Source organism: Thunnus maccoyii, chromosome 5, assembly GCF_910596095.1.
Source record: "Thunnus maccoyii chromosome 5, fThuMac1.1, whole genome shotgun sequence".
NCBI classification, from domain to species: domain Eukaryota; kingdom Metazoa; phylum Chordata; class Actinopteri; order Scombriformes; family Scombridae; genus Thunnus; species Thunnus maccoyii.
Genome location: NC_056537.1, coordinates 15,525,229 through 15,549,060, shown reverse-complemented (window position 1 = coordinate 15,549,060; position 23,832 = coordinate 15,525,229). Strand labels below are relative to the sequence as shown.

Sequence of the window (23,832 nt, the reverse complement as noted above, 5' to 3'; positions counted from 1 at the left end):
GTTGAGGATCCTCTGCACCTATGTCAGATTACCAACACCTGTGTGTAATTGATGCGAGTCATCCTGTCTGCCTGGTAAAATTTGAACATTCACTAGCCATTTGGCTGGTGAACAAAAAGTACTTATTGGTAAATAGAGTTTTGGTCATTTTGTTTGCCATGATAGTACAGACTGATTGTTGTGTGTAAGTGGCCATGATTTATTATCTGTAATTATTAAGGAGATGCGATTATGTGAATCCTTAGAACTTATTGTATTATGTAGAATTCCTGTTTATGCCATACGTGTGATGTACTCTGCTCATTTAATTAGTGGTAGGCCTAACCCCTTCCCCTATTTGGGAGGTAGAGTACTTATATTAATTGAATTGTGGGTACCTATTTATATTGGATTAATTATTGTGTTTGTATTATTAGTTTGTCACTCAGCTATAAACTATAGCCATATCAAGCCTCCTGTTCAGCTGCTCAATATGTGTGCACTGTGGCAATAAAAAAACTTCAACTTAAAATTCCTGTGAACCACTCCAGCTACTACCCTACATTCAGTGATCAATATACTGTATAATATAAAGAATGAAATGAACGAAGTGAAAACAAAACGGAAATTTACTCCGGTTATTAGGTTAACACATGAACCTCTCTGTACTGCTTCGGAAAATATGACTCTTGGTGCATAACTGACACACAATTGGTTTGGTTTATGTAATGATTACGACACACTCTGCCTCGTTGTTTATTTTCCAGGCTCTGGAACCTTTGTGGTGAGCTCAAGAATTGGCAGATGGAATAGGGGAAACAAGTTATTTGAGTATTTGACAAGGTGTTATGTTTGTACACAAAAGTTGTGTAAGCTGGTATGGTAGCAGATGCATGTCTACATTTTCCTGTATGTGTCTTCAGCTATGTACAGTGACGGTGCATTGCCTGAGTGAGTGGGGATTTACCAAAACCGGGGGAAGCAGGAAGGAAGCAGGAGGAGCTCAGAGAGCAGGTGGTGAAGTTCCTGCAGTGTGTCGAGGAGCTGGAGCTCTACTGCGGCATGTGCAGCGAGTCCATCAGGGACAGGGACCAAAAGCTGCAGGCATTACCCTGTTCCCATGTTTTCCATCCCAAATGGGTGTTTATTCACAGTCTACTCTTGCCTTTTATTATTTAAGTGTTGTTGTTAATTGTCTTCACCTACATTTAAAGTCATTGTCTCATTTTAAAATATGCATATAGGCCAACAGAGACACTTGCTGTTTTATCCTTTCAGGTGTCTGCAGACAAACAAGACACACGGTTGTTCTAAATGTTTCGAGTCCTCCATGAAGCCTGGATTTGTGTGATTCTGAGACTGTTTGTGTGATGGATCAGCAAACACAGTATGCTGATTCCTCATATGGTCCTGAGTCAGGATGTGCTGAAGATGTCTGAGTTGTAATAATTCACTGCTCTGTGCAAAGGATGCTGAACTGAGCCAAGTGTGTTCATATATTTATGGGTCAATTTACTGTGTCGACTATGTAAATATTTCATTATGGAAAATAAAGTTCACTGATGTAATGCTGCTACTGACTATTTTGTATGGTGTTTTTTTATGCTGTTGATATATTGGTATAGATCTTTCTAAATTATTTTTGTTACTAAGTTTCAAATTGAAAGTGAATGTTATTGTATCCAACCATGAGTTGGCAATAATAGATGAACAGTTTTAACATGTGTGCAATAGGTGTTGTGTTTTTAACCAGTCTTACTAGTTTGCCAGCATTTACTGAAATTCCCATTCAGGTGTTGAGGTTTGTACCGCCTACTGTTTCTTCACCTGAAGAGCTGGAAGGAAACGTTCCTGTAACCTCACTTTACAGGAAAACTTCAACCTGATGGCAGCAGCTACACTCTCTGAAGAGGACTTGCTTTGTCCTCAATGCTCTGATATTTACTGCCTTCCTGTTGTCCTTCAATGTGGCCACAATATTTGTAGAGTTTGTTTACAGAAATTCTGGGAATGGAAAGGATGCCGAGAATGTCCTGTGTGCCAAGCTGTGTCGGTCTTTGGGAGGCCTCCCATCAATCTGGCGCTGAAGATAGCTGCAGACAACTATCAAGTGCAAAGGACCAACAGGAATCAAGAAGTTTGTATTCTTCACAACGAGAAGTTGAAGATCTTTTGTCAGAATGATGAAGAGCCCATCTGTCTCGTCTGCCAAACATCAAGACAGCATAGAGTTCATGAGTGCTGCCCAGTAGACGAGGCCGCCCAACAGAAAAAGGTAGAGTAAAAATAGAAACAGGGAAAATAACAGTTTCACATATTCATAACAATGATTTTCATTATCAATTAGTTTTCTGATTATTTTATAATTTAGTGAACAATATGTCACAGTTTGTTTGAAGCACAAGCTGACATCTTCAGATTGCCTGTTTTGTCAGATCAACCCCAAATATTCAGTTCACACTAATATAAAACAGAAATGTAGCAAACACTCACATTTCAGAAGTTGGAACCAGAGACTGTTTGGAGTCTTTGCCTGAAAAATGATCAACTTATTGACAAGGAAGGAAACATGGGCTGAAATGATTGATCTGAGTGCAAACATGATTTTCTATAACTGGGGTTGCAGTTTTTTTTAGCTGAAGAGAGGATTTTTACCAATGATTTTAATGTAAACATTTCAGACAGAAATTTCAGTGAAGCTGGAGTCTTTAAGGAAAAAGCTCAGGATGCTGAGCAAGACGAAGGAGCAGTGGGAGGAAACCAAAAATTACATAAAGGTAAAAGTTAACACATCTGTTGTGTCCATCGTTTTCAACATGACATCTGCTTTGTTGCGCCATTACTCAATCTACGTTCCAGTATTTGTTTGTTCAATATTCAACTGTGTGACTTCACAACTTGACTTCCGGCCAAGGAAGAAAAAGCACACAAACATTCCTTCTGTTTATTGCTATAAATAACTTAGCTCCCTAAACATTACAGACACAGGCGGATCAAAATGAGAAAGCGATCAAGGAGGAGTTTGAGAAGTTGCATCTGTTCCTTCTGGAGGAGGAAAACACTAGACTGAAGGTGCTCAAACAGGAGGAGGAAATTAAGTCCCAGGTGATGTGTGAGAAGCTGGAACTCATCAAGAGCCAGATCAAGAGCCTCTCATCCATCATCAGTGATATCGAGACAGCACTCAGAGCAAGGGATTTACCGTTTTTACAGGTACATTTACAGCCATTACACACACACAATCATGGTGATTTATTTAAGTCTTGATGAAAAGAGTAACGCCTGCATACTGAATCCAAAACACAGATTTATTTAAATGGAGAATATTTCAGTGCCAGTTGGATCATCATCAGGTCAAAATGTTTAAAAATGATCACCACACCTATTAATTGTATATAAACCAATACACTAACAGGCTCTGTGATGATAGGTGTGATTAAACATGCAACCTGCACATAGAAGATCCAACTGGGACTGAAATATTGTCCATTTACATAAATTTGTGGTTTGAAATGAGTACACAGACATTACTCCTTTTTTTCAATGTTAATTTCCAGTAGACTTTCATCTACATGTGACTCATCTATTTTTAAGCCAACATCGTATTGATAAGATCTGTTCCCTTGCTTTCTTTCTTTGCCTGAAGGACTACAAGCAGACAAAGAAAAGGTAAGCACAACAAACTATCTGCTAAAATCAGCACTAACTGTCTCCACAGAACAATAACGCTGTAATCATTTCCACATGTTTCAGGGTCAAATGCAACATTCAGGATCCAGAATGTATCAGAGATATCCTGATAAACTCTTCAAAGCATCTGGGATTACTTAAGTTTGGAATTTGGAAGAAGATGGCTAAAATCGTTAAATATGGTGAGTAAATGATCAATAATAATGCCATTAGTTTGGGGGTATAAAACCCATCGTATCTCCAAGATAGGGACAGTCTCTATCTTGGAGTCCCCTGAGTCTCTTTTCTCTAGAGACTCAGGGGTTTATCCCTTCCAGTATTCAAACATTATTATTGGACAGCCAATGCCAGAGCCTTAATTTATTGGCAAGATCAGTTTCCTCATACAAGTGAGCTCTCCGATACACTCAAGTGGCTGCAGCTGGAGTCTCATGCAGCGAGAAACAGTTCTTTTTCAGCTCTTCTGTTTTCCACTAAGGACTATCCATTGCATCTGGTAGTAGATAGTGTTTGAAGGTAGGATGGTTCAAGCACCTGGATTTTCTGTATATTCTCCTATTTGTATATGCTCCTATTTGTTTCAATCAATATCTCTGTCTAGTTTGGCTTTTTGTGGTTGTTGTCTTTTTTATTTCGTTCTGTTTTTGAATGTGGGATGTGTGTATATGTAAAATATATATATATATATATGGTGAGTGAACAGACCATTACCTGCATGTTAAAACATCTATCAAGTATCATTTTAATCTACTGAACTTTATGTTTTCCAGTTCCTGTCACTCTGGATCCAAACACAGCCCAGTCCAACTTAAAGTTCTCTGAAGAGTTGACCTGCGTGCAATACAGCAGCAAGCAACTCCTACCTGACAACCCTGAACGTTGCACCAGCCGAGTGTGTGTGCTGGGAGCGACCAGCTTCATATCTGGAAAGCACAGCTGGACAGTCGATGTGGGCCAAGGAAGAGACTGGTACATCGGAGTCGCCCAAGAATCCATCAAAAGGAAGAGTACCGCCTTCCTCGAACCGGCTGAGGGTTTCTGGGTCATCGGCCTGTGCAATGGAGACTCATTCTGGGCTCAGACCTCGCCTCGCACCAAGCTCGTGTTGAAGCAGAAGCCAGAGAGGATTACTGTAGAGCTGGACTGTGACAAAGGGAAGGTGGTGTTCATCAATGCTGCTGATTTGACACCAATACACACATTTAAAGACAGATTTACAGAGAGAATTTACCCCTACATGTCCCCTGGATTGCTTGAGAAGGGGAGGAACTCAAGCCCATTGACCATCTGTCCTATGGACATAACTGTGGATGTAGAGTAGACTCAAATATATATATATATATATATATATATATATATATTGGGAGAAGGATCCTGAAGATGGAGCTGCCAGGCAAGAGGAGAAGAGGAAGGCCAAAGAGGAGTTTTATGGATATGGTGAGGGATGCAGGTCATTGATGTGACAGAGGAAGATGCAGAAGACAGGAAGAGATGGAAACAGATGATCTGCTGGGGCGACCGTAATGGGAACAGCTGAAAGAAGAAGAATCAGTAGACGCACAACTCTAGAGTTGAAAATTTTGTTTGTTGAGTGTTACAGCTGATAAAAATCCATGCTGCACACATGAAATTCAATAGCAAACTGTATGATGGCTACTGCATCCAATGACAGTCAGAAGAGCAGCATATGTGTATATTCCATCAAACAAGACGATAAACCTCTTCACAGACTTCAGATCTGTCAAATTATAGTCTATTTGTTAGTATTAACTGTCCTCTTTGTTTTTCAGTTTTTTCTGTGATGCCATATCTTTCAGTTTAGAGTCTGGCTTCCTTTGCAGATAAGCTTTCTTGTTGGGATCCATGGATTTGTCTTTCTTCCCACTGCCAGCATAAAGAACGCCCTCCTTGCATGTTCAGATGAGAATGATCTGAACATGAGACTTGGCTTTATCTGACCTGTGTTGCAATTTCTTACATTTAAGCTGTCCAGCTCTGGATGCCTCGCTGAAAGTTTCTGACACAGAAGATCAACCTTCACAGAAACACACACTTGAAAACCATTATTCAGGTATTTTCATAAACTACTCTATTTTTTTTTTTTTTTAAATTAACTTTACAAAACATTTACTTTGTTAGGAGTTTTATTTTTCTTAATGTGAATGTGTGAATCTTAACAAATAAAGTTCTATATTATTACAATAATAACACAGTAGTAGTTGAGTTATGACATATTCAAGGTACAGTTTCTCAAATCAATGACTTGTAAATTATACAGTGCAATAACAGCTATGTCTTTAGTTTTAACACTAGCTTCAGTCAAGGCCTTTATGTGCAGTTCGTCTATGTCTTCCTCACCTGAAGAAACAGTGAACACAGTGTTGGGTCCCACACCACACAAACTGTTATTTATTTTAAAAAAATGTCTCACCTTGATTGACTTTGGACTGATCATTGTGCTTTAATTTGACTCTGAAAGCACAAAACAATATACTGTCATTTATGATGATATTTTCTTTTATTACATTTTTGTGTGGAAAACATTGTAGGCAATTTTGTGTCTCTGGAGGATGTTTGTGAAGTCTGAAAAAATAAACATTGATTTCAAGGTGTTTAGATTTGTAACAGCTTGTTTTGTGTTTGAATCTGAAAGATATATACAGGCAGGTAGGTTGTAAGATACAATTAAGTTGCATTATGGGAAGTGTAGGATCCAGTATTTTGGGATTTTAGCAGAGATGTTTGGATTGAATATAACAGATTTTTCCCCCCAATAAAGTTAAAGAAATTCATATTTAAATTTTACACAGGTTCTATTCCTGCAATGAATTCATTCACAATTTTAGACTTGATGTTTCCCCTTCTTCTTCAATAACGAGGTTGAGTCCTTTCCCCATTTATTTTATGTCTGTACTCATTCAAGTAACTTTTGGACTCAGATTTCCTTATTAATCTGGGAGACTCATAAGGTCTTGGTCCCTATTACAGAAAATATAGTCTTATTTTTGAATGTACAGTCTAACAACAAAGAAGTTGATAATTCGATAAAACTGCCTTGTCTTTCGGGCAAACATCATATTCACAAAGCCAGATTTCTTCAGTTTCTTCCAAACAAAAACTTGTTTTATGTTGAACTTCAGACTGATGATTCTGTCTGCAGAGTATCTAAAAAACAAAAAAAACTTAAAAGACATCTCATCTCTTGAGAAACATTGTGGACATCACTGCTGGATGATTTAAGCTGGTTTGTAATATTGCTTATTCACTTTTTAAGTTGTATTTATGTATTTTTCTTAACTCAATTTCTATATTATGTATCGTTTAACATTGTATGATTTTATATCTGCTTGTTTTTTGAGATTATTTTATTTTATCACTAATATTCCTTGTACAGTTATTTGTATTGTAATACAGCATTAATATGTTGTTAATAAAGTTAAAGAAAAAAAAGATCTTCCTAGGATGGCGAAGTCATGACCCGCCCTACTCTGCCTCTGATTGGCTAAAACCCGTTGCCTTCGTTGGTTGGGTTGGTTAGGTTTACGCATGATGAGTGTGATTGGTTAAGGTTAGGGTAAGCATATCAGGGTAAGCCAATCAAAGGCAGAGTGGGGCGGGTCATGACTTCGCCGTCCTAGGACAAAAAAAGTCGTTGCGTACCGGAAACCCGATTTGTTCTACGCAGGTGCGAAATGCTAGCTTGTCAACATGCTAGCCGTACTGCCACCTATCTGTTCCCGATATATTTTTCCTAGGATGACGAAGTCATGACCTGTCATACTCTGCCTCTGATTGGCTTACTCTAATATTCTTACCCTTATTCTAACCAATCACACTCCTCATGCCTAAACCTAGCCAATCCAACTAACGAAGGCAACGAGTACTAGCCAATCAGAAGCAGACTAAGGCAGGCCATGACTACGCCATCCTAGAAAAAAAAATGTTCCGATGACTTCTCTTCTCTCGTTGACGCTCCAGAAACACGTTGAGCCAAGTTGTCAATCAAACTGGTATAAACCGTTGAGCAGCCACAGCCAGTTGTTTCCTATGATCCAGGCTATATGGTTTAGCAGTGTGAACGAGGCTGTTTATGCTCGTTCTGTGTGATTTTCAGCCCAAAGCAGGAAATGCTGCTTTTTAATCTGCCAGATCTCAGTCAGGAAGGAAGCACTTGTACTGCAAATCTGCAGACCTGAGCTAATCTATAGTTAACTGCTTCACGACCCCTTTATTATTTTTTGACTGCCTTTTTGGAAATGAAAACGACGTTGTTCCTGTTGCACGCCATCTCATGCTGCTGGTTGGTCAGTGCCACACTTTCAAAAACGGATGCAAAGAAGTCGCATAAAGCTGAAGCTGAGGTGAGTTAACTTCTGGTCTTTACCTTGAAATGGATGTGAGGAGCCTTCACTGTCAGGCCGTTCAGGTCTTCCTCTGTCTGCCTGCCATGTCACTGGACTCTCATGTATTGTCAAGAATCAGTGACCTTTATCATCACCTGTCATTTGTCCAGTCATGATGTTGGTAATCTTGATAAAAACCTGTCACTGAAATGTGCTCTTTTCTCTTTGATCACACTGTTTAGACATCTCCAGCAGAGTTGTCTGTGTTGGAGAGAGGACTTGTGGTGTCAGACCCTCACTGGAAAGACATAGTGAAGGAGGAAAAGAGACACAGTACTAATATTAAGAAAACCTTTCAAGGACCAGTGCTTGGATATGTCACACCTGTAAGTCTGAAACAGTCACTAACAACATCTTTCTCACTTGCTGCTGTTTAACAAAGAATGCGCTTTAACCAGTTCACAACACTATTATCACCGCAGTAAAGGAAAGATTTAATATTTTAACAAGTCTGTCCTAATACCCATATGAATAATGGAAAAGTTACTTTGCTGTAATAATTGTTCCAGTTTGTGTTGGCTGTGAAGTCATTAAAATTCACAGTCCTCTTCCTGTGCAGGAAATGCATGTGTTTCTTCCAAAGTTATAGTCTTTTTAGTATGAAATTATGTCATCAGACAGTTTCCGTGTGAGATCAGACAAGATAAGGCGACTAAGAAATAATCTCATACTGAAAGGAGTGTAACTTTGGTAGAGCCGAAACTATTAGTTGATTAATCGATAAATTGATGAACAAATTCAATACCTTTATTTATTCAGAGGAATTTATCTGAGAAGCTGCCCAGTACAACCACAGTCTGATCTGCCGGCCACTGAGCGGCTCCACTGGACGGAGCAGTTGGGGTTAAAAGCCTTTGCTCAAGGGCACCTCAGCGGTGGTAATGAGGGAGAGGCAAGCTCTCCCCATCCAGATTTATCCTGCCAGTCTCGGGGATTTAACCGGCAACCTTGTGATCACAAGCTCGCTTCTCTTAATTAATCTGCGACTGTTTTGATAAGATATTAATCATTTAAACCATTTTTCAAGCTAAAATGTCAAATATTTGCTCATTCCAGCTTCATCACTGGCAGGATTTCATGCTTTTCTTTGTCCTGTTGTAGTAAATTGAAAATCTGTGGGTTGTATTATTGTTGTCTGGCAGCGATGTGAACCTATCCCGTAATGTTTCATATGTAGGTTGGTTGTTTTTTAAAATTATGTCTTATTTCTCCCTTCCTCCAGTGGAATTCCCATGGCTATGACGTTGCCAAGATATTTGGCTCTAAACTAACTTCAGTGTCTCCGGTGTGGCTTCAACTTCGCAGAAGAGGACCTGAAACCTTTGATGTTACGGGACTCCATGACCATGATCCAGGTAGAGGGCCCACATCACTCTTCTAGTCCTCATCTCTTATCAAAGTGTCTTTACAAATGACTTGTGTGAGGTAAAACAATCTTTTTATCTTTCCAGGCTGGGTCAAATCTGTGCGCAAATCTAACAAAAAAGTCCGGCTGGGTGAGTAGATGTTGTCCTTTCCACTGCCCACAAATCCAACTCATGTGAACCCTGCAAGCGGTTTCAGATAAGACTTCATAGTTTCTTTACACTTTCTCTACCTTCAGTGCCTCGGCTGTTATTTGATGGTTGGTCTTACCAGGATTACATGACCGTGCTGGGGAGTGAAGATGAGATTGAGGAGCTGGGAAGTGAGCTGGTGGACGTTGCAAAGGTAACAAAGTGATGTATTTACCTTTTACTCCCTTGCAACTGTGCTGTATTTGCACTGTTTAATTCTAATCAAGCTCTGACCCCGCAGACCGAAGGTTTCGATGGTTTCACCTTGGAGCTCTGGAGCCAGCTGGGAGGCAATAAAAGGAAGTGAGTTATTCTATTTACACATCCTTCCTTATGTTGTTATATTATCATTTCCTCTGAGACGACTCAAGGGTGCAGTGCAGATAAACAAGCATTATGCATAATCTCTTTCATGCAGGGAGCTGGTGCATTTGGTGAAACACATATGTGAGTCTTTGAAGGCCAAAAGATTAGACTGCATCCTCGTTATTCCACCAGCTGTGACAAGGTGAATAAAATTTGCTTTCTGCCAGTGTAAATACAAAACAAAAAACAACCTTAAATCATTGCTGACTGTCCTTTATGTCTACTTTATCTTTGTCGCGATCAGTACCGGGCAGCCAGGTATGTTTGGCAGGGAAGAGTTTGAGCAGCTGGCCCCAGTCGTCGATGGATTCAGCCTCATGACGTACGACTACTCCAGCGGTGCCAGGTGAGGATCACAGACACGAGTGATGTCCAATAAATTTCATTAATTCATTATGGATAAAATGGAAATACTTAAGATGATAAGATGATCTGAAAAACTGAAAGCAGCAACAAGATTTACAGCGTTGTCACACACTGACACTGGTCTGGGTTATGTGTGTGTGTGTGTGTGTGTGTGTGTGTGTGTGTGTGTGTTTTTAATAGGCCGGGCCCGAGCTCTCCCCTGCCCTGGGTGAGAGACTGCGTCCTCCAGCTCGCACCCAACACTCAGTGGAGGCAAAAGATCCTGCTTGGACTCAATTTGTACGGCCTTGATTTTGCAGGCCAGGGCACAGAGCCTATCCTAGGGGGAAGGTAAGATAATATTGTGACTACTGCTGGAATTTATTCACATTTTAGTGTTCAAAGTCTGACACGTTTTGTCTCTGAATTTCTGCAGATACATTGAGATTTTGCGGGAAAACAGGCCAAAACTTCTCTGGGATGAATTGTCTGGAGAGCATTATGTCAATTACAAGAGGTGATGATGGTGTAATACTTTAAATGAACAAATATTGGCTTCCAACAGCATCATTTAAAAATCCGTGTCCTTTCCCTTTCATTTCAGGAGCAATGCTGTTAAGCATGTGGTGTACTATCCATCGCTGAAGGTAAAACTCTTTTACATTTTAAGTTAAGTAAGTTTCTGAGTAAAAACAGAAGCAACGTAGGGACTTTTGTTGAACAGCTGCCGCTGTGGCCATAAATAACAGGAATTAACATATTATGGTGTAATGATAAATGCTAAAACATAGGCTAGTACCACAGTAGCACAAGTAGAGAAGAGTCATTAAGTCAGAGAGGTGACTCATTCATGTCAGTTACACAACAGTATCTGTCTAAAGTTTGCAAACAGACCGGATAAAGCTAAAGAGGAAAAAAGTGAGCAAGGGTGAGTTTTGTTGCTTTTGAAATTAATTTTTATATGTAAGAGGAAGGATGTATTTTTTTCTTCTTTAAAAAGTTACATAGTCTCACTTTAAAACTAATTGGCACTTATTATTTTGGAAGAAATAGTTATTAAAGAGGTCTGTTTCACTCTTAAATCACAGTTAAGTTGCCTAATTTACAAAGTATGATTTAAGCTTTACGTTCACAGATGTAAACTAATGGCAAAAGTTGAGCTTGGCAGTTGTTAACTTTTCACACACTCTTCATAAAAAAACAGTAGCAATGCTTTTCTAATAACAAGGCAAATCATTTACCAACATTTATCATTCGTCTGGTCTCATCATCTGACTTGCACTACTTCACCTCTACGTCAAACACCATTTACAGTAATTACAGCACTTAGTATATGCACTTTGTAATATATGAGTGCGCCCTTATGTTATTGCTGATACAGATAGTTATCTGGGTATTCTATTTGCAGATAGTTTTTCATGTTTTGCTTTTTTATAGACCTTCTGATGTGTGAAATATGAAAAACTAAGTGATTCATGTGAAGTTTTAAAAAGCAGTGATGTAAACCTGATTAATATTCCTCCACCTGCTCATACATTATCTAGCAGGTGCACGGCAAAGCGATCATGTCTTCTTAAACTTTTATCATAACTTTTAGTTATTCCTTGAGTAGTTGCCACTTTATGAACTCAAGTGATGTTTTCATTAAGTTTACTGCTGGAAAATTAACATCATTTCAATACTTTTACAGTCAATCTATCTGAGGATCTCCTTAGCTACTGAACTGGGTACTGGAATTTCCTTATGGGAGTTAGGACAAGGACTGGATTACTTCTATGATCTCCTATGAGAGCTGGACTTGTTTGAGAAGACTGTGGACCTTGAATCATCAGCACATGGATTTTCTTTTTCCTGATCATGGTACACCAAAAATTCATATGCTGTATGGAAGTACCCATTTTCTCTATTTTGTTTTGGAGTAAGTGACATGAACTCTGAAACGAGCCGTTGACGGGGGTTTAGTTAATATTCAACTTGTTTGTGGGTCATGAGGGGGTGTTGAGAAATCTGGTTTACAGGAGTGGAATTGGAGTTTGTTGATTTAAAAGATTGTGGGGAACAATAGGTACTTCAGTTTGTTTTACTCCTTTTCATTACTGATATTGTGAAAAAAAAAAAATCTTGTACTTGTACAGTTCAGTCAGAGTGCAGTAACACATGTCCATTCAACAGCCGGCGCATGTTCATCAATATGTATAAAGTTTCAAACAAGGATATATTATGTTGAGTTCATGTCATATCTGCAGCTTCTCTTCAGTCCAAATCCAGAATCTTCTGCTGTTTTGCTGACTGATGCCAACAAACATTTCTGCTCTTGGATCAAGTTTTGTCATTTTTACATTTTCTAATCAAGACATTTGATTGTGTGACTTTTATTGGGTTTATGATAACAGCATTGACAAGTAAAGACGTTGAATTTACAGGGTTGCTAAACATTTGTTCTGACCCAGCATCTTCCAATATTTGTATGAGATGGATATTTGTTTAATTACATTAATATAAATGTGGAACAACTCAACTGATGAGTGTCAGTGCTCCTGCTGTAAATCTTTTATTACTTGGCACTAAAGAGCAGGATTAGATTATTTACAGCGAGTGAGGTCGACTGCATATTCTGTCCAGTTATTAGATGTCTGTCGATGACTACGTGCACAGCATCTTCTTGACTTGCTGGAAAACAAAGAGATAAATATAAGAGGGTTTTAGTTTTAGAAATACTTATTAAGTATTTACCAATTTACAGGTAAACTCACCTGTGTAGGATCCACCACTATCCTTCACAAAGTCTTCCACAATCAAGGGCAAATTGGCAAAGTCTGGCCTCCGCACCAGTTCAAACACTGATGGCTTTCAACAAAAACAGATACTGTTACTAAATACATTGAACACCAGGTAAATGCATAAATATCTTTGTGTATATTCCCCACATGTATACTAGAGGGACACTAACCCCCGTTAAACTGTAGCCGCTGAAGATCCACCTCTGTCCCTCAGTGGCACAACACAGCGCCGATACTCCTTGTCCGACTGCACACACAGGTTCTGCCCACAGAGAAAAAAACAACCTGCGTCCACATACATCGCACATATAGATTACAGACTGAATGCTTTTAAGATGAGCCTCACTAACTTTGGTGAGAGATGAAGTGTGTGAGAATGCGGTGCAGAGAGCCACTGTGTGCCAAGTCATTCAGCGCTCCAGGACAGTCCGGGATGAGCAGCGCCTGATATCGAGCACCTGGAAAAAGGGTCATCATGACATAAGTGAGCAGAGTCCAACCAGCAGCAGCTACAACAGAAGCAGCAGACATGAAAACAGTCAAATGACCCTGAAGTTAATATTCTTACCATCTATAGATTCAAGTTTGGCTGGTGTTGCGTAGGGTTTCACATTGAAGTCCTGCACCCATCTGGCAGTGCTTTCATCCACTCCGACAAAGTCTATAGGCTTCCCCTGCAATTTAAAAAAAAAACACTTCACATGTGAACTCAGTACAGAGCAACAAAAGAATTGCTGGAGTTACATGCTGTTGCCAACGCTGGGGGAAGAATTAAGAAGTTAACTCATCTATTTTCAAGTAGGAAGTTGCATCTTATGTCAATGACCTTGCAGAAGCCTGCAGTCGAGCTGAAATGCTAAAATGTTGAAACCAATATTTAAAGCTTAGGTGCTTGGTACTCCAGTTCTAATCACTACAAACATGTTTCCACCTTCTTTGACTGTGGAAAAGGCAGCTTACTCTGTTCAGTGAAGAAAACAAACCCCATAATATGAGAAACCTCAAACAACTGGTTGTTGATTTTGGATGTTCAGTCCCTAACAGACAGAAGGACTTTGTTTTATTAAAAGCATGTGTAAAACGATTGTAGTCCTTTCTAAGAGATATTCCCACCTGGCACAAGCTACCTGTGTTTGAAGGACCATTAAGTAGGATTTAGTGGCATCTAGTGGTGAGGTTGCAGACTGCAACCAGTTGAATACCCCTCAACCTCCCTTCCAAGTGTGTAGGAGAACCTATGGTGGCTGCGAAAAATGCAAAAGGCCCTCTTTATAGCCAGTGCTTGGTTTGTCCATTCTGGGCTACTGTAGAAATGTGGCAGTGCAACATGGCGGGCTCCATGGAAGATCTGCTTCCTATGCAGATATAAAGGGCTCAATCAACAAAAACACAACGATTCTTATTTTCAGTTGATTATACACTAATTACAACATACTTATGAATATTATATTCCATTTCTGCCAATAGATCCATCTATATCTTATACACTGATCCTTTAAAATCTACACATGGGTGACAAATTAAAGATAAATCTACATAAACTGTCTTGGTAACATGTTGAGCCACAAGCATCAAAAACAGCTTCAACGGTCCTTGACAAGTCTCTGGTACACCATTCTTCCAAAAGATATTCCCTCATTTGGTGTTTTGATGACGGCCGGGGAGAGCGCTGACTAACATGTCACTCCAAACTAGTCAGAGTCATATCAGGAAGCCATCATCATCGTTTTCAAGTGGATCCCAAAACATACAATCATTAAAAATCTCCCATAGGTGTTCAGCTGGGTTGAGATCTGGTGACTATAAAGGCCTTAGCGTGTGATTCACATCACCTTCATACTAATCAAACATTCAGCGACCCCTCGTGCCCTGCGGATCCTAGAAGACACTACTCCCATGACATAGGATGAAGGTGATCACTCAGAATAACTTTGTTGATGTTGAAAATTGTTGAAATCATGTCAGGGAAATACTCCCAGGATGTGCAATCAATATATTTTTATGCTCATTTATTCAAGTCTCTCTCTAAAATGTTTTTTTTTAATTCATACTTCACTTGGATGTTTGAGCTTCACTGTGCAGAATGATGTATGTGCAGAGTTTGACACTAGGAAGCTGTTTTATCTGCTGAAAGAGGAAAGACTCTGTGCTCACCTTAAATCTGAGTTTAAGGTGTAATAGGTAAGCAAGTAAGAGTGTTGTTTTATAATAATCATGACTAGTTTGAAAGCCAATCATGGTCCAATATTCAATTTACACAAGTATGATGTGAAAATGTGAAGCCTCTAGTGCACATACACTGAAAATGGACTTCAGTGAAGTAGTGGGTCCAGTGGTATCTTTTGTCCAGTAGTTAAACTTTTGAAATATTTGCTTATTCATATATTCTGGATTTTCTTAATGAGGGAGAAGGAGTAGCAGACACAAATTATTATTCAGAGTTTTTGTATAAGTCAGTTAAGTCAGTCAGGTGTCCATATGAACACTGAAAGAGGTTTTCTCGCTGTAATCATTCCTCCTGTTCATACTGAAGATCTGATTCACATGTTCTTTCATTATAAGTGATGGGGGCCAAAGAAAATGCATTTAAAAGTTTATCTGAAGCTTATATGAAGTTTCAGCAGTTCTGAGTTAGTGATATCAAGTGGATATCTGACACAGTTACAGCTTACTATACTATACTATAGTAAACTATAAAGCTGAGAGGTCTCTGTTAGACAGAAGTGAGGTGTTGTAGAGAGTTATTGCTTTGGGAAATCTTTCCTGCCCAAAGCAATAACTATTTACAACACCTCATCTCTGTCTAACAGAGAACTCTCAGCTTCATGTCTCAACCGAACTCTATTTTGCTCCTTCAATAACTTTGCTCATCTTGAATTTGCACATGTTTACACACTTGTCTAATAATAGTTTATTTTATTATATTCTTTATATTGTGTTGTATATGGGTTGTGTTTATATCTCTATAGATATACAGTTCTCTATTCTGGGGTTGATATGTATATTTACTGAGTATTTGCTGTCCATGCAATGCCTAGATAACCTGCTGATGTAACAGTAGAATTTCCCAATTTCGGAGATCAATCAATCAATCTATGTATCTGTCCGCCTGTCTGTCCATTTTGTAAGACATTTACTATCTGACAGAATTTTAAAGTGTTTTTATTCCACTAGTGTCTCATCCTGAGAAAGCAGGTCAACCTGTTAACTCACTGGCTGGACTTTTATATGAGGACACGATGATAAAGAACTTTTGTAAAACAGGTGAAGAGGGTTTTCCAAACGGTTGTCATGGACAACGTGAGGGTCACAGACAGGAGTTAATGGCTGAGACAGTAGGAAGTGTCACTTGGCTGCGTATTTTTCAATTATAAAGAGACTTACCCCAGGTGTGGCTGTCTGGAGGTTAAACGCTGAGGTACAAAGACTGAAGGACTGATGGAAAGACTTTGCTGAGACCCCTGAATGAACAAAACACATCGGGTTAAAGCGCAACAGAAAAAATAGAGCAAATCTAACAAGTAAACATATAATTAGCTAAATTATGAACAATTAAGCTCTCATATTGGTACAAAACTGACTCAACACTAGCGACAATACTGTTAGCTTCCAATTCAGAGTTAAGGGAAACATAAAAAAGATATTTAGTGGCTGATTCTCTGTTTTCACCATTTACACTTTATTTTTACACCTTTATTTTGCTCATGAAAACAGAAAAAAGGGCGATTTCACTGTTTTCCACCATCCAGACCCTATTAGACCAGGTCCAGATCAAAAACCACTATACTTGGACTTGTCACATATGGACTGGATTATCAAGGAGACTCGAGATTTATTAAAACACAGTATCAGATTTGTGAAACCTTTATCCTATTTGTGAAAACTGAAAAAGGGCGATTCCACTGATATTTCTCCATCCAGAGTTGTCAAATCTGGACTAGATTGACAAGGAGACTCCAGAGACTCATTAAAGCTACCTAGTCTGATGTGGTCTGGATGGGAAAAAGAAGTGAAATACCCCTTTTTTATTTTTCACTAATAGAATCAAGGTTTCACAAATTTGACACTGTGTCTTAATGAGTCTCTGGAGTGTTCTTGGTAATCTAGTCCAGATTTGAAAGGTATAAATTTAGTGGGTTTGATCTGGACCTGGTCTGATGTGGTCTGGATGGGGGAAAAAAGCAGTGAAATCGCCCTTTTCTCTGTTATGCAAATCTAAAAGTGGGTTTAAATAGCAGTAAAGCTTTTGCTACGATGTCTAACAATTTTTCATATGTGCAAGTGGTGAAAAAAACGAATAATCAGCCGCTAAATATCATTATTTATGAATCAGAAGCGGACTTCAGCGTCGTTACTTTGTCAGTTACTCATCTTCATTTAACTGACGACACCTCAACCGTTAAAGCAAATAAACTCACCTTGAGGAGAAGCACTCGCCACTATCAGACATGTTGGCTTCGCAGACATTTCATTTATCTCTGTGTTCCCTCCACATGAAATATTTTAGCTTGTTTGAAATGAATAAGAAGACATTTGTGGATAAAATCATGCAAGAGAGAAACAGGAAGTGAGAGGAGGAAGTGCTGTCAATCAGCTGACAACAACATCCGCTACAAGGATTTCAGAATAAAAGTTCAATGTCACAAGCAGGAGAAGACAACATGATCAGTGTGATTGATTGGCAATCGTAAATGGCAAATATCATTTATTGGTATCTCAACAAACAAACAATCATTTAAATATTAATTTTATAATCATAGTTTTGGTAAAAACTGCGTGATATACATAAAAAAATAAGCTAGATAAACAAAAAGACCAACACTGATTCCAGATGTAGCCACAGCAGCATGCTCATTGTCTGCTATTTAAAATGCAGCCTTTGGTTCTTCTTCTTCATTCTCTTTAACATAAAGGAAGATACTGAAAGCATGCATTGGGATTTTCCAGAAAGAGAACAGTGCTGTCCAGCAGCATGACAGTATCACTGTACTAAGGACTAAGTTTGATAAACTTCACTTCAGCTAGCACCTAATGCCTTGCAGGTTTCTATGGATCATGGTCGTGGACCACCTCCTGCCATGATCCTGCTTGATGTCCATGCCTGCTATTATTATTATAAGTCATATTTCTATTGTTATTATTGTTCTTATTGTTGTTGCTGTGCTTCTCTGTGTCTCTCTCCCCCCTCTCCACCTCCCTCTTTCTCCCTCAACCCAAGCGGTCAAGGCAGATGGCCGCCCACCTAGAGCCCAGTTTTGCTTGAAGTTTCTTCCTGTTAAAAGGGAGTTTTTCCTTGCTGCTGTCGCCAAGTGCTTGCTCATGGGGGAATGTTGGGTCTCTGTAAATTAAAGAGCCTAGACCTGCTCTATGTAAAAAGTGTCCTGAGATAACTTCTGTTGTGATTTGGCGCCATATAAATAAAATTGACATGACTTGATTACCTTTAGAGTGTGCATTTTGCAAATCATCACGTCATAACTTGAAGTCACAACTTCACAGAATCACAGAAATATGTAAATTGGAGACATTTAAGTATCTAACCAAACATTTTGGCAATGCATGATATGACACATGTGATATTTGAGTAGTCCAAAAATCAGTATGGCTCTTCTTTCAAATTTCGATAAAGGCAGCAAGTAAACATCATCCCCACAAGCTGAAAGAAAAAGACAAGATGAACTTGTTAGTTCCACACTGCAAACAGAAACAACCATTTTTCACAGTACAGCTGCTGGTGTTTGGCACACTATTTAAAAGTATGTTCATTTTAACTTTGGTGGTTAGGACTTTACCTGTAAAAATGCAATCCCAATGCCCACTGCACCAAGAATATATAACTGACTCAGGATGAAGTCCTCTAATTTCATAATGCAGCCTCCCTGTGAGCACAAGGAAAGGAAAGAGATTACAATCCTTTATTATTACAGTGAAATAGTTTTCCACAGACAACTGGACAGTTGTACTGACCTCCACTTTGTAGATATTGGAGGGATGGTCCCTAACACCACAGAGGTCACTTGGGGTTTTACAGCAGCTGTCAGGAACGAGTCTCCTGTTCTCTGCTGCCTGGATCCACACACTGTCTCTCCAGTCAGAGGAGCTGTTACTGCCACAGCACTTAAACTGAGAGGCAGCCAGTGCAGAGAGGAAAGGAGAATAGAAAAAGATGAGGGTGAGGATGGTGACTAACCTTAATTTGATTCTCAACTATCATTTAAATTATCTGATCAAACTGACAGTTTGTACTGAAGTTACCTGGTTTTTTTCCCAGTCATTTAAAGGACATGTTCACAATTTTTCATGTACGTCTGAAAACAACAGTCTGGTGTCCAAATGAACATTTAAATGTTTTTTTTCTTGCCATAATCATTCCTCCTGTTCATACTGACCACCAGAAGATCCCTTTATAATGCACTTACAATGTAAGTGATGGAGGCCAAAATTCACAAGCTTCTTCTGTGCACAAATGTATTTAAAGGTTTATCTGAAGCTAATATGAAGCTTCAGCTGTCTGTATTAGTGAAATCAAATAGATATCTTTCAACATTTCAGTCTTTTAAGTGCCAAAGTCCCTCTTTTTGTTACTATACATCTACTGCAGCTCAAAAGGGAAACACAAAGAATGAATATTATGCTAAAAAGACTGTAAATGTGGCAGTTATCCACTTGATATGACTAACTCAGACTGCTGAAGCCTCATATAAGCTTCAGATTAACTTTTAAATGCATGTTTGCACAAAATGATTGTGTGGAAGACAGACTTGAAAAATTGTGAACTTATCCTTTAAGTATTACTTTTTGTCAGTCTGGCAGCTGGTCGCCCCGCCATAAAATCAGCTGTGATTTAAACACAGATTATCCCACTTCCACACCTCTTGATGAAGCTTGTCCACAGCGTGCGTGACACTTTCTTCTCCCGGTTGCTGGTATTTATCCTGCATGGTCACCTTCAGGTTCTGTCTCAGTTCCTCATCCAGCTGTGAGACAGAAGCAGCACTTCAGCGATCACTTACGAGAAAATTGTATCACCTGCAAATCTCCTCCCATCAATAAAAATAGCCCCTGGTCAAGTTTCTTTCCACCCCTGTAACATTCCACTGTACCTGTGCATTGCTCTAACTAAGACTATATGAGCATATACCTCCTCTGACCCCTCTCCCTTTTTCCACATGAGCATTCCTTAAATCTTGTTAAACTTTAAGAATAGTTTTGTTGCTTGACTGACAAGTGCAAAGAGAGACAAATGGACCATCTTATATCAACCTGTTAGAGAAACAGCTTGATATAAAAATGGAATTAAGTGGCAGCAGATTACCTGGTAGCAGAAAGGAAAACACTGGAGCAAGAAAAAGGGGGGAAGAAAGAGAGGTGTGAGAAGGATGGAAAAACAAGACAAACGAAGAACATGCACAGAGAGGCATGCAGAGAAGATTTCACACCAGAGAGTGCAGCAACTTTGGTATTTTATGCTTCTAAGGTGGTAAAAAAAAGTGAAATAGAGATGATGGGGAAAAAAAGAAGAGTGAATCAATTCAAGGGATAGGGGAATGACATAAATATGCATTAATTAAAAATACAAGCAAAACAAAAACATGTCAGATTTGTAAATATAAATATATATGTTGATACTATATACAAAAGAAGATTATAAATTATTACAACTGTTCTGGGTAATACAGAAGCCTTATCAGGAAAATATTTATCTCGGAAATAGCATTATATGCAACTGAAATCTGTCACTACATTTTGGTCAACTGTCTACAAACACACACAAACTGAAGTTAAAATACTTCACCTGTTGATGGTTAATGTAGGCCAACACACCAGCTATGATTTCCAGCAGGAAAATACAGAGCAACAAGATCAAATACTGTAAAGGAGAGATATGAAATGAACAACAACACAGCTGTGAATAATGTCAGAATTTAAGTAATTTTAAACCATTTCAAAAAGCCAAAAGAAAAGGTGTACTCTAGAGAAGAAGTGATTTAATTGCGGGGAAAAAAGTTATTCAGTGCAAAGGTTGCGGTGGATATGGGAATAGAAATAACGTCATAGATCTTGTGTAGTTTTGCTTCTGTATTATATCCTCTTCTCCTCACTGTGTCTGGCTGACTCTCTCACACACTCTGAAGTCCGAGCAGCCGCTTGTGATGCCCTTCATTCCTCTGGCATGACCCGCATTCTAAATCTAACCTCTTAAAGACACACCGTGCATGACTTTGTCTGTTATATCTGACAGCCATGCCTGTCTGACATGATGAGCTGCACTGAATGCAGGTAGATGAGACAGAAGGTCATCAGGGATTTACTTTCAGTACACACAGACTTAGACTAGTGTAAACAGGAACTTAAAAGTGTATTTCCTTGTTTTCTGATTCAACATGATTAAATGGAGTTAATGTCTTAATGTGGACTGAAGTGAAGGGTAATGTTTTATGTGAGTGAACCACCTCACCACAATCAAAAGACTCTTCATCTCATTCAGAGTGGCACAGCAGCCAATAATCCCCGTCACTATCACAACGAGCCCAGCAGCTATCAGGATGTAAGCGGAGGCTGAGTAGAAGCTGGAGTTCAGTAAACTGATGTATTCGCTCTTTTCCACCAGAGTCCACACTCCCACCGCCAGCACAGCCCCTCCGGCAAGCTGAAAGAAAGAACCATTATCAGTCCAATTCAATCCAGATGCTCGTGTCAAGAATGTTGCTAATAATTTTAAAACGTTGACGCAAGCGAGACAACGCCTTTCAGCCTCAAGAGATGTGTAGCAACTTTTGTTTATCTGATACATATGAATCACAATTTCATATCTCTGAGTGCCTACTTTGTTAAAATGTACTGACAGAGTGATACTAGAACTGATTCAGGCTATCTTTAAACAATAAAGTGAAGGAAATTAAAGTAAAGAGAGTAAATAATAAAAGAAATTTAACATGTAATAGATGTACAGCAGATCTAGCATTTTCAGGACAGAAAGTATGGACTTTTAATTATTTTAATAATTATTATAACTCTTGTAACGTCGTACAATAAATGATACAACAAACTGAATTTATATCAAGTACATAGAACGTAGTATTATATTTTTACATAAAGAATAAGCTGGTTATTTAATAGAGTGGTTATTCATTCTCATAAATGAATATCTGTGGCATCTGAAGCAAAAAATACATTTATTGCTGCAACAAAAAGTTGATTATTAGTACTAATGTCATTAATAATTACTATGGCACTTATTAGGGCCTGCAACAGTAGGTTTTGCTGTCTTTAATTTGTTAACTTACCCAGAAGAGAACGTTAAAGATAAAAAGTAGATATTTCAGACAAATTGTCCCACATGTCTGTGTTTTTTCTCTGCGTGGTTCCATTCTGAAATGAAAAATTTATATATTAGTACACTGTAAGTCAATATACATCTGTGAATCAACAGGCTCCACAGGTAAAAAAAAAACAAAACAACTGAAAACATTGCCGATTGAAAAACTTTCTTTGGAGAAAACTGTATTGCACAACTGAATTTGCTTCCAAAGAATGAACAAAAGATGCTCAGAGAGCAGGCCAAACCCTCCAAAACTACTGTCATACTACAGTGAAGATAACTTCCCATCTTTGTACTTGCATGACAGCAAGCTAAAGCCTATTAGTGCCGTATCTGATTGAAGGTACTCTGCGGTGTACATGTGGGAATTTCCTCTTTCAGTCGGCTTTAGTTCCACCTTTCATGTGAAAAAATGATTTACTGTGTGAAGTTCACGCATAACTACAGTACTGTATGTATGAAATGTTCTTACATCATATGATATATTTTTTATGGTTTTATATGTATTACTTTTAAGTTAAAGAACAGTAGACCATAAATTAAAACGTAGTGCATTTCAAACCCGAAAAAAGTTGTCATAACAGAGTATTGAGAAGAGCTCACTGATGAAATTAAATATGTTGTGGGGAAAACATATTTAACAACTTGTGTCACATGTCATCCAGCCGACAGATATATATGTCCACTATCCCAGTAACTTAATCTGATCTTCTCACACTCTCAGTGATATACTGTTGACTTTTAACTCTTACATGAATTTGTCAAAGTCTGTTTTTAATCAGCCTGAACTGAACTTTACTTTACTTCTATTTTAAGAAACATGACTCTGAGCATCTCAGGGGACAGTGATTTAAAACTTTAGAAATCAGTGAACATCTTTCTTTATAAACAAGTCAATACATTTTAAAGGGACAATACAATAAACACATCAAAATATGAAAAACATAAGCATGCAGACAAAATACTGCATGTGTGAATGTATTTGTCAAGCAAAAACAATCCCCCAATGGTCACATTGGGAGTTATTTTTAAACCATTGTGTCATGGAAAAACTCCTCTCCCTTTCCGCTCAGACCAAAGTAATCCTACCTGATTTTAGATGGTGGGCCCCGAAGGATGTAGATTATCGTGGTAACGTCTTCCCAGATCCCTCTAACCCCGGTGTCAATGTTGCTGCTGTCTGAAGGTTAACTGCAACACTGTAAGTTCTCAGTAGACACTCAGACCCTGAGCCTCCGACAACAAGCGTCTCAGAGTCTGTCCTCTTTTGGCAGAGCAGGGCAAAAGCTTTATGAAGTGCATGGCTGCCCCCAACTGGTTTCTCACGCATAAGAGCTCTTTCGGCACTAAAAACATTAGTGTTGCTTAAAGGACATTGTTATAAAAATGTT

At 38.7% G+C, this 23,832-nt stretch overlaps 4 protein-coding genes across 5 annotated transcripts; 2 read left to right on the top strand and 2 right to left on the bottom strand.

Annotated features, from left to right (window-relative positions):
* Positions 1-104: 104 nt before the first annotated feature.
* On the top strand, positions 105-4,990 carry LOC121897338 (zinc-binding protein A33-like). The gene is made up of 9 exons (XM_042411742.1): positions 105-184; positions 747-822; positions 903-1,119; positions 1,258-2,254; positions 2,661-2,756; positions 2,962-3,192; positions 3,626-3,648; positions 3,733-3,851; positions 4,440-4,990. Exons 4-9 carry the CDS (start codon positions 1,865-1,867, stop codon positions 4,988-4,990), a joined length of 1,410 nt encoding a protein of 469 aa, XP_042267676.1. The 5' UTR covers positions 105-184; positions 747-822; positions 903-1,119; positions 1,258-1,864.
* A 2,477-nt stretch (positions 4,991-7,467) lies between these two features.
* chid1 (chitinase domain containing 1) lies at positions 7,468-12,857 on the top strand. Its single transcript, XM_042412392.1, has 12 exons — positions 7,468-8,030; positions 8,255-8,398; positions 9,295-9,427; positions 9,524-9,568; positions 9,676-9,782; positions 9,870-9,931; positions 10,047-10,136; positions 10,239-10,340; positions 10,541-10,690; positions 10,776-10,856; positions 10,944-10,986; positions 12,030-12,857. Exons 1-12 carry the CDS (start codon positions 7,926-7,928, stop codon positions 12,126-12,128), a joined length of 1,161 nt encoding a protein of 386 aa, XP_042268326.1. The 5' UTR covers positions 7,468-7,925; the 3' UTR covers positions 12,129-12,857.
* gatd1 (glutamine amidotransferase class 1 domain containing 1) lies at positions 12,692-17,725 on the bottom strand. Its single transcript, XM_042412393.1, has 7 exons — positions 17,538-17,725; positions 16,504-16,580; positions 13,688-13,793; positions 13,470-13,577; positions 13,290-13,381; positions 13,093-13,186; positions 12,692-13,009 (listed from the first exon to the last, which is right to left on the bottom strand). Exons 1-7 carry the CDS (start codon positions 17,584-17,586, stop codon positions 12,894-12,896), a joined length of 642 nt encoding a protein of 213 aa, XP_042268327.1. The 5' UTR covers positions 17,587-17,725; the 3' UTR covers positions 12,692-12,893.
* Positions 17,726-18,486: 761 nt separating this feature from the next.
* On the bottom strand, positions 18,487-23,732 carry cd151 (CD151 molecule). 2 transcript variants are annotated; one of them, XM_042412283.1, is made up of 9 exons: positions 23,531-23,732; positions 22,407-22,491; positions 21,578-21,769; positions 20,915-20,989; positions 20,435-20,455; positions 19,992-20,096; positions 19,087-19,242; positions 18,912-18,998; positions 18,487-18,775 (listed from the first exon to the last, which is right to left on the bottom strand). In XM_042412283.1, exons 2-9 carry the CDS (start codon positions 22,488-22,490, stop codon positions 18,716-18,718), a joined length of 780 nt encoding a protein of 259 aa, XP_042268217.1. In that variant the 5' UTR covers position 22,491; positions 23,531-23,732; the 3' UTR covers positions 18,487-18,715. The 2 variants fall into 2 exon arrangements, with proteins under 2 accessions (XP_042268217.1, XP_042268218.1); XM_042412284.1 differs by lacking the exon at positions 20,435-20,455 and having other exon boundaries at positions 23,531-23,731.
* Between the last annotated feature and the right edge of the window lie 100 nt (positions 23,733-23,832).

Bases quoted from the DNA above. Each gene is read 5' to 3' on its own strand.
- LOC121897338 (XM_042411742.1), top strand. From the start codon at position 1,865: ATGGCAGCAGCTACACTCTCTGAAGAGGACTTGCTTTGTCCTCAATGC. The intron at 3,649-3,732 runs GTAAGCACAACA...CACATGTTTCAG, and splicing joins TACAAGCAGACAAAGAAAAG to GGTCAAATGCAACATTCAGG. The intron at 3,852-4,439 runs GTGAGTAAATGA...TATGTTTTCCAG, and splicing joins GGCTAAAATCGTTAAATATG to TTCCTGTCACTCTGGATCCA.
- chid1 (XM_042412392.1), top strand. From the start codon at position 7,926: ATGAAAACGACGTTGTTCCTGTTGCACGCCATCTCATGCTGCTGGTTG. The intron at 8,399-9,294 runs GTAAGTCTGAAA...CCCTTCCTCCAG, and splicing joins TGCTTGGATATGTCACACCT to TGGAATTCCCATGGCTATGA. The intron at 9,428-9,523 runs GTAGAGGGCCCA...TTATCTTTCCAG, and splicing joins ACTCCATGACCATGATCCAG to GCTGGGTCAAATCTGTGCGC.
- gatd1 (XM_042412393.1), bottom strand. From the start codon at position 17,586: ATGTCTGCGAAGCCAACATGTCTGATAGTGGCGAGTGCTTCTCCTCAA. The intron at 13,794-16,503 runs GTAAGTCTCTTT...TTTAAATTGCAG, and splicing joins TCCAGACAGCCACACCTGGG to GGGAAGCCTATAGACTTTGT. The intron at 13,578-13,687 runs GTAAGAATATTA...CCCTTTTTCCAG, and splicing joins CAAACTTGAATCTATAGATG to GTGCTCGATATCAGGCGCTG.
- cd151 (XM_042412283.1), bottom strand. From the start codon at position 22,490: ATGGAACCACGCAGAGAAAAAACACAGACATGTGGGACAATTTGTCTG. The intron at 21,770-22,406 runs GTAAGTTAACAA...TCTTTCTTTCAG, and splicing joins TCTTTAACGTTCTCTTCTGG to CTTGCCGGAGGGGCTGTGCT. The intron at 20,990-21,577 runs GTGAGGTGGTTC...TCTCCTTTACAG, and splicing joins TGAAGAGTCTTTTGATTGTG to TATTTGATCTTGTTGCTCTG.